Genomic DNA, 16148 nt, shown 5'->3' on the forward strand with positions numbered 1-16148 from the left:
TTGATGATAAACATTATGTCTCGTACAATAAAGTTTGCTTTTCAAGTTTTTTTTTTAATTAACGATGGTTTTAAAGATATACTTAATCAAGAAATCACGTTAATACCTTTTGAAAAAAAAAAAGTATTAGTAATTATCTTAAAAAAAGATTATGTGCAAAGACGATCTTTCACAATGAAAAAGATCAGACGTTCTGTGAATAACAAAAGAGTAGAACTTGAACTTAGGAAACACACACATGAAGTAAAAAAGACAAAATTATGGATAACAATCAGCCTACATGTGCAAAACTACAAAAAGAGCACACCAGTTCTCGTTATCTTTTGATTAATCTGGTTTATTTTCAATTCATTTTGTACTGTATATTTTTCACAGCATAAAACTAACACATTAGAAAACACTGAAATGTCAATAAAAACGGTCCAATCGAACATCAGGAAAGAAGGCATGGCCTAACAACTACACAAAAAAAAAAAAATGGAAATAAAAATGAAAAAAAAAAAATATATATATATATATATATATATATATATATATATACACATATACATACATATATATATATATATATATATATATATATATATATATATATATTGAAACTACATCTAATAAAAGGTACAAATATAAAAAGGTATGGTCAACAACATTATAAAAACTAAACTAATATCATTGGCTTTGAAGGATAGCTCTTTAAGAACGGCTCTATCCCTCATAGGTTTAACATATCGTCTGGAAATGTCACTAATCAATAGTGAACAGATCAAGGAGACATCAGCAGACTCGGGACTGTTACACTGGGTCCGCATAACTCGAGGCATAATACGATATTTGATTTGCCGTAAGTTCTGATATTCTATAACGAACAAGTAATGGATATACGAAAGTTGCAAATATTGGCCTAGAGTTTAAATTACTTGAACATGGGTGTTCCTGCTCTAAAAGGAATGAATAATAAATTACGATAATAATAAACAGATTATTTCCCTAAAAAGTATAAATATACAGACGTTTAAAGCAATAAATATCTTTATGACCAATTTCTGTTTTTAACCACTACGCAAAGAACATCGCCATATAAGTAAACACCTGTCATTAAAATAGATATACTTTTAGCTACATACTGTGCACTTACTGCAAGTAAAATGTTTAAATTCAAAGGAAAAATACATGAAGTCAGAAACTTATTACGAAGTCCGTTTACGCACTGTATGTATTTTCGTTTCTTAAGTTTTTAAACACCATTGTATTAAGTAAGGCATACTCGGACAATATTTTATTGCGGTAAAACCAATATTTGAGGCATCTATTTAGTATTTAGTATGCTTAATACTGAACGATACACCATATCAAAGCTTTAAAATATCTTTACTTTCATCAATATCATGGAGGTCAATAGAGTGCAGCCAGATTCACTAGTTAATACTTACTTATCATAAACACAAAAATATGTAAATTCTAATCCTTTACGTAGACGTGCGTGCGCGCTTATTGGGCCTAAAAAATAAAAGGCAATGATTTATACAATATAGCTACATATCAGCATAATTGAACGGTATAGAGATATTCCATTTCCTTATGCCTATTTCCTAAAAAACATAATTTCATAATCTATATATATATATATATATATATATATATATATATATATATATATATATATATATATATATGCGCACGTACTTACTGTCGATAACTTCCAGCACACGATTCATGTTACATAACTCTGGTCTGACTAATATCGTAAGTAATCTTCTTAAAACAATTGCATAAAGTACGGCATGAATGTTTCGTATATTGATCAGACGCTTCATCATACTTCCAAAATATAAATATCATTCAAAATTAAAGCTGAAATCATGCAAACTTCGTAGCAATATGAAATTTAGCAAACTCTCTCTCTCTCTCTCTCTCTCTCTCTCTCTCTCTCTCTCTCTCTCTCTCTCTCTCTCTCTCTCTCTCACACACACACAAACACACAAATTACCTAAGCTCAGAAAGAGGTTTAATCCATATCAACTTTATTCTTTATGATGAAACAAAAGTTCACACCGAGGCACCATCAACACAAGCTTAAGACACCTTCGTTGAGTCCACGGGAAAAATGCCGTCACACGCAATCGCTGTAACCTATCCGTCAACGTCTTGGAAGGTTCATCGATCTACGAAAAAGACGTTCTGGTAGATGTTCGAACATACTGGCCAAAAGGACCTCCGCCTGTTGTGTGCTTAACACAACAGTAACTAATCAAGTATTCTGGAGGAGGATGGACGGTACCAGTAGTTTCTAAGGTAACCACAAACATTAGTTAATCAGTTAATATTTACAATATTAACTTATCTCATTAGATAATTATAACTATGACTGTTACAAGTATTGGTGAGATACTGATCAATATACGCTATGCTGCCACTGGTAACTAAATTTTCATAATATACAGAATGTTCAAATGGAGACCAAATTATATATAATTTAAGGAAACAGAGGATATAAATTCCATAAATGGTTAACAAAATAACTGCATCAGCTTTCTAGCTAAACGGTGTAGAAAACGACATCCCCAGTCAGAATATCAATAACACTACAGTGGAACAAGAGAAAAGCAACACCCAAAATCGACACAGCAACCAAAAAGGGGCGCAGCAATATGCTCAAACCAAATGATCACGAGATTAGATACAGGTCTCTCACAGATGATACTGAAGCCTTTCATTGCGTTTCGGTCAGAGAGAGAGAGAGAGAGAGAGAGAGAGAGAGAGAGAGAGAGAGAGAGAGAGAGAGAGAGAGAGAGAGAGAGAGAGAGAGGTTGTGTTTTGATAAATGCTTAAAAATTACCTTTACGATGATTATAAAGAAAAAAAATATCCAGTTAAATTTTAAATGTATTTAAAAACTCCAACAAGCACGCGTGCGCGCACGCACTCACACACATACATACATACATACATACATCGATACATACAATATATATATATATATATATATATATATATATATATATATATATATATATATATATATATATATATAATATATGTGTATGTATATGTGTATATATATATATATATATATATATATATATAAATATATATATACATATATATGTATATATATATATATATATATATATATATATATATATATATATATATATTTCATTTTCGACGTCCTACAAAAAGCGTTGAGCAAGAGGCGTATTCGGTCTTCCATTAAACTAAAACTCAAAACACCATTATAACATTAAAAGGATTGTGGTTACTAATGACCACCCATAACTCATTTTGCTCAATTGGAATTTCTACAAATTGCATGTGTTGATTCGATAGAACGGTTATGCACTCTAGGCAAGTACATTACTGGGAAATCCAAAGTAAAATCATAAATATTGAAAGAAAAATTATTATGTAACTGAAAAGAGAAAACCTGAGATTTTTTTACTCGACAAATTAGTAAGATTGACAACATAGAAATTTAAAAAAAAAAATAAAACAAATAAATAAAGAAAAAAAAACGAGCTTGAAATAAAAATTAAAGTAATTATAAAAAAAATGCATATATTAAAAGAGGTAGCCAATAGTATATGTATATTTATCCGTAATTCCTAGAATATATATTAGTTGGTATTACATTATATAAAAATCTTTCCTCAAAATTACTCACAATAACATCCCAAGTTGGAATATTGTTTGTTTGGTCATCTATATTACTGTAAAAGCAACGAAAGCAAGAATCTATGGGAATATGTCTACGATATTCTTGTATCATCAATAACAGTTGAAGTAAACAATTCCATTCCATCTGGTGGGTGTTGATAAATAAAGGTTTGACAAACTATGTCAATAACAAATAAGAAATTTCTGACACCCGATCCTTACAGTTTTTAACAGAAGAAAATAAATTGATGAATGCAACTTTGAACTTTTGAAATGTTTGAGGGCTAACCTGTACATCCACCAATTGGAAATGAGGTCACTATTCTTAAGATCTTGGCAGGGAAGAGATTCTTACATATGACCACTCTGTATTATGCAATATTAATTATCATTTCATCATAAAGGTTACTGAACTTAAATACATTCTTGAAGGTGAAACTTTGTAACAGAAAGGGTTGAAAATTAATAGCAAACGATTACTGATATGGGCAATGTTATTGATATGAAACATCAAAAAGAAATTTCAGGAGCCCATTGATCCAAAATTTCTATAAAAATAGTGATGATTGTAATTTTTGACATTACGTAATAAAGAAAGAAAACAGAAAATAGTGATCAAGTGTAAAGATAAGCCTAGAACACTCGAAAGGAGAAACGAGATGAAACGAACTGTACAGACGCTGTGTGGTAGAACAAATATGTCAGAGGATATAAATGTTTGAATGGAATAAATGGGGGAGCAACCTCTCCCTTAGGGAAATTAACTTTAGACGTTAAATGTCGATATAATAAAATGTTAAAAGGGTCTGAATTAAACTGTCTGCTGCGGAGAGAAAAGAAGTTATAGTGAAAATTGTAGAGATACAGAACTCGAATTGACACGATAGATTTATTAAAGCAAAGAAATCTAGTAATAATAGAAAAATGAAATAGGATTAAATTTTGAAGATAACGGCTAAAACGGCATGTGGCATACATGGGCCAAGAAAAGAGCATTGTGGAGGGTGTCGAGAGTGACTGGTGCAAAAGGTAAGTTGTTGGGATAATCAAAAGTTTTCTCGGTGAAGCGAGTGTTGAAATAACCAGACTGATGATTGATTTATTGTACAGGTTGACCTGAAATGCGCACGTTCTCGGTAGCGAAGTATCGTATTAGATGGGGTAACACAAAATAGTAAAAAAACTATGGAGTACGTGATTGCTGATGGTGAAGACCAAGAGCAGAAACTGATAAAGTTTAGACCAAATATAAGAAAGAGAAACTTTACAAGGGCTGATATTAACGAAGAAGATGCAGCAGGGAATGTAAATGTGGAAAGTGGAAGATAGGAAGTAAATAATCTTTACAAGTATTTAGGAATTATTGTGTTGGAAATATAAGGACAAGATAAGAAGTGAAGAATAAATGGTAGCAGATTATTTGTAGGAGAATGAGAATATACTTAAATAGTCTATAAAAGCAATGTATGAATCGATAGTTAAGCTTACTATGCTCTACGGAAGGGAAATATGGATGTGGAATGCAAATGAGATACACAAGTGCCAAAAGGAAAAATGAAGAATTGTGAAAAATTTAAAGAGCAAAAATGTTGAGATACTAAAGTAGAACGCGTGGTAAATATTTAATGGTAGGCGAAACGATGGATCCTGGTACGTTTGAGATAGTTTTGACAGCAATTGGCTGGTGAAAAGAATACATTCATGTGTTGAAGCGCGGGGTCTAATACACAGAAAGCAGTTGATAGACAGCGTGAAAGATGTATTGGAGATGTTGGCCTTGATGTCTTGTAATTCTGAGCAAGTGTGACAGAATAGGAGGCGAATGGCACAAAGCGCGTTGGGCTTTTAAAAATGCTGATGATTGATGATGAACCTTCTTTGTAGGTGCATAAAGTCGCTAATGCTCAGATGGTGTGGCGCATCCACAATTAAACAGTTCAGGTACGAATAAGACAGGAACCAACATTTTGTTTTTCCTAAAGGGCTACTACATTTTACGGCAAAATATTTATTGTTGAACACATAGCAATATATTTGTGTACATATTTGTACAGATATGTGTGTTTATGAATTTGTCGGGATATGCAAAGAATAGATTTTTACTAATTGAAACAGAAACCTCTCCTTACAAAACTATAATAGCCCATCTTAAATAATTAGGTCCCTTGCTACATTTCTATTTTAGTCTAAAACTCACTGCAGGTGAAGTACTTAACATTCCCTGTGATGTTACTTCTCTTGGTGTCTTGCAAAACATGAAGAAATTGAAAGGTCGAAAATTTAGCTAAAGTTTACTTTTAGACTATCATAAATATTTTAGACTCACGACATCGTCTATGAAATAAAGTCTGTCACAACTTTAATGAAGTTTCTTCAACTTGGATACGCAAATGTATTTTTTTTAGTCCTTTTCTTCGACAGTTGAATAAATTAGGATATCTCATCATTGTAATCTACTGTATATCTTATCATATGTTCTCTTAGAAAAGATTTCAAATTTCACCATACTCACATGAAATATGTTATATTTTAGTACCCTAAAATAAAATTCGCAATTTGGTATCCGAATCAAAATCAAGATGAAATTTACACGTTTTAACTGAAACAAACTTATAATACCTCTTGAAAAAAATAATAATAAAAAAAAAATTATTACACTATAAGCCATTATATAAGCGACCTTCAGTTAATTTACAATTGCTTAGAGAAACAAATTAAAGTAACCGTTACGCTATAGTCCCATCTGATAAAATCAAGTCATTTTATTTAGCATACCTGTAGACAATGAAATCATAATAAACGAAAGAAATATCAGCAAATCGAAAGAAGTTACAAAGTGGATGACACACCTTGGAAAACAAAAACATTTCTGATCAAATCCGGTGAGACTTAGAGAATCGGAAAATTGCCAGCATTGTTATTCCTTAAGGAAATTCAATATATATAAAAAAACTGGAGTAATCTTTTCAAATTGTCCTACTTCTATTCCATCCGTCATATATAACTTTAGCACACAAAAGAGAGAGAGAGAGAGAGAGAGAGAGAGAGAGAGAGAGAGAGAGAGAGAGAGAGAGAGAGAGAGAGAGAGAGATGGAAAATAGGTGATTCATTTCATTGATAAAAGTCCAACTGAAGAATTTCTGAATGACAATCAAAGACTAAACGTCTCCAGACGTTGAGAATGTGGTGAAATCATCGTACAAGCGAAAGCACAGGCAAGAGCATCTATCCACTTTCCTCTGCTTGCTTTCTTGCCACTGCACTGCATCCCCCTACCTCACACCCTTACCTCTACCAGCATCCTCTTTTCCTGAGCTCCTACTCCCTGCAAACCTCCATCCCTCCCTCCCCCCACCACTCTTTCCTCAGCCCTGAAAACACCTCATTAAAAATTCACGGCTTGGCTCACGTACACATAGATGTCGGAGGGCGAAGTTTGTTTGTTGGCTGTTCTCAAAGGTTTGTTCTAGGCGATGTCTTTAAATGAAAAACAATGACTACAGTGCCACTCTCACCAATGGATTATGATAACTGATGTTAGATGGTTGTGATTATTTACCTCGCATTAGAATTTGTTTTTTTAGATTGCTTTGACATCTGTCTTTGTTTGACTCCTCATAACCATTTTTCAACTTACAATATTAGACACAAAACTTTCGTAGTTCAGTACTTTGGTTGGAATGTAGAGGTGAATTCTCTCTATTTCATCAAAGAATAACACACCTCCACCTATGAGAAACTAAGGATCACATACAAACTCTCTCTCTCTCTCTCTCTCTCTCTCTCTCTCTCTCTCTCTCTCTCTCTCTCTCTGCAAACATACATTTTAGTAAAGATGAGAAACAAATCTAACAAGTGACCTAATATTCTCCTAACTGAAACTTGAAATAAATGTAATGTAATTTTCCAATGATGCTAATCATTAGATACTGACAAATTCTGGGTTTCTTCGTGTTACTTTAATACCTTAAGTATAAAATAGTTAACATGAAAGTTGCATAAACACACATACGCAGACACACACACACACACAAATATATATATATAAATATATATATGTGTGTGTGTATGTGTGTATCTATACCTACCTGTATATATACACACACACAAACATAGATATATATATATATATATATATATATATATATATATATATATATATATATATATATATATATATATATATATATATATATACATATATATACATATATATATACAAAGTCGCTTCACGATATTAAAATTGAAAGAAAATATAAAAAGTATCATTAGGTTCCAATAGGTGTTAAGCACAATTACTTACTCACCAAGACTTACAAGTTTTACATCGCCATTGGACTTATTTAGAACACGCTAACCACGACCATTTCAGTTACACCACCTTCACTTCTCAGAGATACAAGGTGAACTTCTAACAAGCTATAACATCCCCATAACAATATTTCACAAGGATGACACCTATTCCTTCAGTTAACCCAATGTAACCCTGATAAAAGCAACAAGTTGATGGCTGAAACTGCAGTAGCAAAATATAATAAATAGAACTCAGCGAAAGCTTCCCCTCGGATTTTTGGCTTCGAATATGTATAGAGTTTAAGAATCTGTATATAGTTATATACACACTCATATATATATATATATATATATATATATATATATATATATATATGTGTGTGTGTGTGTGTGTGTGTTCGTTGGCGCGAGCACGCGTGTGTGTATACAAGTAATGAAAAAGACAAAAATAACAATAGGATTGATTTTGAAATAATTGGTGACCTAGTATAAAGTTAAAAGAGTATATACAATCCTGGAAAATGAGTCAAATAATGTTATTAAAGTTGATGGGACAATGGAAGCACATAATTCGTAATATTTGGGAGTAAACATGTCTGGTTATGTCAGGATGACTGAAGATCTAAAGCACAAAATTTGAGAAACCCGGAAGATAGTAGAATGTAGATCTGAGGTTGCTGAATCCCTTAATAGAGATCTAGCTAAAATCAGTGCATGGTGCAAATTATGGGGCATGAAGTTGAATCGTAGAAAATTCAAAGTATGATTGTAAGTAGGTCAAGGACAGTGGCTCCTCAACATCCAGATCTCAGCATTGAGATTGCTAAATAGTCATCTAATTTTAGGACTTGGGACTTGGTAAAGTATTGGATTAGAAGAACGTGGATGTTGCACTAACCTCGATTTAATATTCTTCATTTGTTGAATAGTCAGCTAATTTTAGGATATGATACTTGATAAGATATGAATCAGAAGTAAAGTGGATGTTGCACTATCCTAGATTTACTATTCTTCAATTGTTGAATAATTAGCTAACTTTACGATATTTGACTTGATAAAATATTGCATTAGAAGGAAAGTGGTTGCTGCACTATCCTCGATTTAATATTCTTTAGTTGTTTAATTATCAACTAATTTTGGGATATGGGACTTAATAAAATACTGAATTAGAAGGAAAATGAAAGCTGCACTAACCTCGATTTAATATTTTTCAATTGTTAAATAGTTAGCTAATTTTAGAATATGGGACTTGGTTAAGTATTGCAATAGAAGGAAAGTGGATGTTGCACTATCCTAGATTTAATATTCTTCGGTTCTTGAATAGTTAGCTTATTTTAGGATACGGGACTTGATAAAATATTGCACTAGAAGGAAAGCGGTTGCTACGCTATCCTCGATTTAATATTCTTCTGTTGGTAAATAGCCATCTAATTTTGGGATATGGCATTTGATAAAGTATTAAATCAAAAGGAAAGTGAATGTTGTACTATTCAAAATTTAATATTCTTCAGTTGTTTGATAGTCAGCTAATTTTGGGATATGTGACTTGATAAAATATTGAATTAGAAGGAAAGTGGATGTTACACTAACCTCGATTCAATATGTTTCAATGGTTAGCTAATTTTAGGATATGGGACTTGGTGAAGTATTGCATTAGAAAGAAAGTGGATGTTGTACTATCCTAAATTTAATATTCTTTAGTTGTTGAATAGTTAGCTCATTCTATGATACGGGACTTGACAAAATATCGTACTATAAGGAATGTGGTTGCTTCACTATCCTCGATTTGATATTCATCAGTTGTTAAATAGCCAGCTAATTTCGGGATATGGGACTTGATTAAATACTGAATTACAAGGAATGTACATGTTCAATCCTCGATTTAACATTCTTGAATTGTTAAATAGTCAGCTAATTTTGGGATATGGGACTTGGTAAAGTATTGCATTAGAAGGAAAGTGGATGTTGCACTAACCACGATTTAATATTCTTCAGTTGTGAAATGGTTAGCTAATTTTAGGACATGGGACTTGGTAAAGTATTGCATTAGAAGGAAAGTGGATGTTGCACTAACCACGATTTAATATTCTTCAGTTGTGAAATGGTTAGCTAATTTTAGGACATGGGACTTGGTAAAGTATTGCATTAGAAGGAAAGTGGATGTTGCACTAACCACGATTTAATATTCTTCAGTTGTGTAATGGTTAGCTAATTTTAGGACATGGGAGTTGGTAAAGTATTGCATTAAAAGGAGAGTGGATGTTGCACTATCCTCGATTTGATAGTTTCCATTTGCTTAATAGTCAGCTAATTTTGGGATATGGGACTTGCTAAAGTATTGCATTAGGAGGAAAGTGGAAGTTGCACTATCCTCGATTTAACATTCTTCAATTGTTAAATAGTCGGCTAATTTCAGGACAAAAGACTTGATAAAGTATTGCATTAGAACTAAAATGTATGTTGCACTATCGTCGATTTAATATTTTTCAATTGGCAAATAGTTAAGTGATTTTCAGAAAATGGGATTTGATAAAGTATTGCATTATAAGTAAATTGGATATTGCACTGTCCTCGATTTAATATTCTTCATTTATTGAATAGTCAGCTAATTTTCGGATATGGTACTTGATAAGATATTGAATTAGAAGTAAAGTGGACGTTGCACTATCTTAGATTTACTATTCTTCAATTGTTAAATAATCTGCTAATTCTAGGATATGGGGCTGCATTAGAAGGAGAGTGGATGTTGCCCTAACCTTGATTAAATATTTTTCAGTTAACTTTAGGGTATAGCACTTTCCTCGAAGTATTAGAACACTATATCAACAAACCTTTTTATTGAACTGTATTTGATTATGGAACGAGCATTCACTTCATAAGGAGCACCCAATATAGCAACTATGTTTTGATACAACAAAGCTATTTGACTTATGAATCAAAACTCTTGACTAATATCAAAAGATAAAATTGTTAACTGCCAATTTCCCATTGAGTAAAAAAATAAAATTTCACGGCGCATAAACAGTCATTATTTCCACCACATTTTTTCGCCTTTATTGCAACTGTCAATAATGAAAGTTAAATGCAAACCCTTTTTTACAACGGATTTTAATTGAATAAGTTTAATTTAGTATATTACATGGCTGCTCTGTCTATTTTTGTGTGCAATGTTTTAGTAATATAAGAGTGTAGTGTAATCTGTTTTCATAAAGCATTTTGGCATATTCATCATTACCGTGACTTCCCCCTACTGTTTAGAATATTGCCACAATGCACTATGAAAAAACTGTAGTTGTGCATGTTGCACTTAGGCATAGTAGAAACTGCTGATATCCAGTATATATCAACACTGTATGTTATATTGAATTATCTACATTATCTATCATTCTCCCAAGTTACCTTTGCATTACGGAAGTAATATGCACGGAAACTCAAACAGATGAATTCTTATTAAACAAGCGGTAGCAAGTAACTTGGGTGTCTGATAATGTTGTTGTGGATGAGAATGGATAAAGTAAGTAAATATACTTTATACATACAATGATGAAGGGAACGACAGAAGCCTCAAGCGTTCCTCTCGCATCCTGATAAATGATTATCATCTTCCATTTTATTATTTTCCATTATTTCACTTTAAATTTCCATGGGATTGCTGCAATTGGAATCAATTTCTGGGTGAATTTCGGTTAGCTTATATAACCTTATAGCTTTTAAGAACTGTTTTCATTTAGGGCGGAAAACAAGGCAGTAACAAAATAACAAACCTATGAACACTACGCCTAACGTTATGATATGGCTTATCACACCTACTATTTTATGAAATTCATATGACGAGACAGGTATATTGAAGGAATAATTTTAGGGTAGCATGTATACAAAGATACTTGATATAAACGCTTTGTTTTTCTATATGCAAAATTGCGTATTTTTCTAAGATACATAATTATGAAAAAACGATGAAAAAATAGTCTTCCGCAAAAAAAGTCGTAATTAAAAGATTCAAAATTTCTTTCAAAAGATTATCTGGAAAATATTGGGTAAGGGATTATATCGTTAATTTTATCAAGTCTCGCATGTAATTACATCACGTCTATTTCTGCTACTTATATCACAAGCAAATAATTCTTAAAATCGTTAGGCTAGTTATGTATATAATCAGTATAAATAGATAACAATCTACTTAAATAATTCTCCAGACTTGTATTAAACCTTGTGGTCGTGAACAGAAATACAGATCGAAACATTTCTATTATATTATCAAGTATTTTCGGCTACTTGCTTTTCAATCACTCACATTAAGAACAAAATTATATCAAGGTAAACTCACTACTCCAGTTACATTATAGTGATCCCATAATTGTGGGAAAATAAGCTTAAATAGACAAGCATAATATTTGCTTCATATCAAAACTAACGAAGTATCTCTCTCTCTCTCTTCTTCAAAGGTCGAGAGGGGCTGTGTGAGGGAGGGAAGAGGCCAACCACCCAAGAGAGAGAGGATCTACTGAGGCAGACGTCGTTCCCTTCTCCAATTTCTCCACCACAACCATCACCAATCTCCACCACTACTACTATCACCATCACTTTAAATAAGATTCAAAAAGCAAAAATCTCCCGCCACCCTCGTTGGTATCGACATCTTTCAGCAACATCTAACTCTTAAGATTGTTTTAAGTGTCTGGAACTGCAAATTCCGGTGGAGACAATCGATTAATGGATGAATTTCGATTCAGCTGTCATCCCTTCACTCCAATGGAATGACAAGAGTTATGGCTGTTTTGTGTCAATGAATGACGCACGAGTTTGAATTAATACCAGTGTATCAGTGAACTGAAATTTTCTGGTTATAATGTCGAAAATGAATAAAACAAATATTTGTACAGTATCATTCTAAGAGTACTTAGTAAAATAAAATATAAACAGGGAGTAACAACCAAAAAGGAAAATATAAGTTACTTTTTAAAGATATCTGCTAGTGGGTGATTTTCCTTTCTGCCTACAAGTCCACACCCCACCTTTGGAAGTAATCTGAAGAACCCTCAACGCCTCTCAAGGCAAGAGTCCTTCAAGTCGGCCCATTCTCATTATTAAAGAAAACCGAGGAGACGTCGAGACTGATCACACGAGCTTTTAATGGAAAAGCAGAGTTGGAGAATTATAGCTGAGCTTCGCCAGTGAGGAAGATAAGGCATGAACAGAGTCGATTGCCCCTCCCGAGGTAAAGTAGACCACCCTGCTACCAATTGAAGTCAATATGACTTGCCACTGAGAAAGTAAAGGGAAAGGAAAACTAATCAAACACAGATGAAGTCCCAGTGATGCAAAAGGACGTATATAAGACACTTGATTTCTCCTGAAGTTTATATTTACAAGCATATAAACCAACAAAAAAGCATTCAAAATGCCGGTCCCAGACGTAATTAAGAACTTTGTGATTCCTGGGGTTAATCTCAGCCTGGCGGAAATGTGGGATGCACTTTACGAGATAATGAAGGAACCTCGTGTACAGAGGAAAATAGTGTTGGTTATTGTCAGCATAGCTCTGCTTTTAGACAATATGTTGTATATGGTGATTGTTCCAATTATACCAGATTACCTTCGAAGGATTGGAGCATGGGAAACCCATTTAGAAGGTGGCAGCAAGATTAAATTTAACGAATCTGCTACTATATATTTTTCTAATTCTACAGGAAATTATTCATTCACAGATACTCAGCTTAAAACAAAACTAATTAATCAAGTAATTGTTTATGAAGGTGAAGACACAGCCATAGGTGTCCTATTTGCCTCCAAGGCACTTATCCAGTTAACGATAAACCCTTTTTCAGGTACAATCATTGACAGAATTGGCTATGACATCCCAATGACAATTGGTTTGATAATCATGTTCTTTTCAACAGCCATTTTTGCATGTGGCCGATCCTATGGTGTACTGTTCTTTGCCAGGAGTCTTCAGGGGGTAGGATCTGCTTTTGCAGATACTGCAGGTTTAGCCATGATTGCTGACACATACACAGAGGAAGGTGAGAGAACAAAAGCATTAGGTATAGCATTGGCTTTCATATCATTTGGGTGTCTTGTTGCACCACCATTTGGAGGAACGTTGTATCAATTAGCAGGAAAAGAAATGCCTTTCTTAATATTAGCTTTCGTCTCCCTGTTCGATGCACTGATGTTACGATTAGTGATGCGACCCATTAAAGATCAAAAGAAAGAACAAGGCCATGATCATGTAAAAGGAACGCCTATTTACAAGTTGTTTATGGATCCTTACATTCTCTGTTGCGCAGGAGCTCTAATGATGTCCAATGTGTCACTAGCATTCCTAGAACCCACTATAAGTGTTTGGATGATGGACACAATGCATGTGAAGGAGTGGCAATTGGGAATGATATGGCTTCCAGCATTCTTTCCTCATGTTGCTGGCGTGGTCCTCACAGTTAAGTTGTCTAAAAAGTATCCCAACTATCAATGGATGATGGCTGCAATTGGTCTAGCATTAGAAGGAATTAGTTGCTTCTTCTTACCTTTCGCTGCAAATTACTGGGTCGTAATGATTCCCATTTGTGTTATTTGCTTTGGTATAGCTCTAATAGACACAGCCCTACTCCCCACCCTTGGATATTTAGTAGATACTCGATACGTCAGTGTTTATGGATCTATATATGCCATAGCAGATATATCTTATTCTTTTGCATATGCTTTTGGCCCCATGATTGCCGGAAGTGTTGTGGCAGGAATAGGATTTGTGGCTTTAAACATTGGCATAGCCCTGTCTAATCTTCTGTACTGTCCATTGTTATATTCTTTACGGCATGTATATGACTATAAACCGTTTGAAGAAGAGGGACAAGAACAGCTTAACATGGGAGATCCTCCAGTTGGAAAATTGCAGACCTACACCATGCAAGAGGGTCAACAAGTTCCAGGTGAAGACCAAAATCATCTGGAATATTCCAAACTTTCCAAAGATGGTACTCAGGGGAATTATGGAACATACGAATCCATGGAAATGCAAGCGACTGACTACAATAACCAAGGGGCTAATGGACATGTGGCTGGTCAGCAAACCACCCAACGGCCGGTTGACAACAACCCATTTAGACAAGCGCAAAGTATGCAACAAGGCGGTAGTTTCCACTATGACCAGTAAACTATTCATTGTAAATACAAAATTAATGGTGTGTGATACCCATTACAATGCTGTTTGTGGCTTTAGAAATGATTCAATCATTCATTGTTGTACATATATATATGAATATTCAATTCTATAACCAATATCTGAAAGTGACAATTTATTTTTCTGTTGATTTACATAATGTAAACATGTATTGTTGTGTCATTCATGCAATAAATAGTGGCCCCAGAATATTACATAAATAATCTCAGTTAAGTATACCCTCAATTAAATGTTACGAGTGACACTTAACTGCCCTGAAAAAAAAGCAAGAGAATATGTAGTAACTTAAGGTGGTGATAAATTGATATTATCTATTTGTATGTGTAATGAGTGTTGTCATGGATTCAAAAATAATACTCTGCATGACACAGTGAATGCGCGCGTATCATAGCATTTTGTTTATGTGAATTGTCCTTTTCAGAGAAGCAGCTGAGTAGAGTCTTTCCTATATTCGTGATGTTGATACTGTTTGATGTAGTTGTATATAATTAGGTTCTATTATATAGTTAGGGACCCCCAGCGCTCGAGATTTTGCTATGGTTGATGTTTTTTGTTCCTATAATCGTAATACACGGAAATCCTCCATATCATGTTCTACTTGAATAGTCTCCTAATTTCTCAGCTTTTTCCACTGTGAGAAAACCTTTAAGTCCTTTTAGAATACTAACTAATGATAGCCAGTAGTTTGATGAAACTGGATATGAAAAAAAAACACAGGAATATTCTCAAAATAAAACAAAGAATGCTCACGTTCCCACTTTACGGAGCTGATTTTCAAACATGACATTTAAATACTTTTTTTTCAACAAAATATTATCCGTAAAAATATAAACATTACCCACATATCCTCTTACTTTGCTTTAGATAGCTGATTTATCTATAGCATTGCCCAACAGTGGGTTATATGTGTTACGTTTTCTTATTAAATCCTTAGAATGAGTTCCATTTTACAGTTAGAGAATATTCTGAAACCAAGGTCATATCATAGAAAAATCCTAAACTCCTTTTCAAAAGAAACAGT

At 33.4% G+C, this 16148-nt stretch overlaps 2 protein-coding genes across 8 annotated transcripts in view; both read left to right on the forward strand.

Moving 5' to 3' along the window:
• The window catches only part of ChAT (Choline acetyltransferase), a 210215-nt gene that overhangs the window by 81746 nt on the left and 112321 nt on the right, over positions 1-16148 (forward strand). The gene's annotated exons all lie outside the window — the stretch shown is intronic.
• VAChT (Vesicular acetylcholine transporter) lies at positions 13349-15100 on the forward strand. Its single transcript, XM_068366802.1, has one exon. It carries the CDS (start codon positions 13349-13351, stop codon positions 15098-15100), a length of 1752 nt encoding a protein of 583 aa, XP_068222903.1.

Source organism: Palaemon carinicauda, chromosome 44 (assembly GCF_036898095.1).
Source record: "Palaemon carinicauda isolate YSFRI2023 chromosome 44, ASM3689809v2, whole genome shotgun sequence".
Classification (NCBI taxonomy): Eukaryota; Metazoa; Arthropoda; class Malacostraca; order Decapoda; family Palaemonidae; genus Palaemon; species Palaemon carinicauda.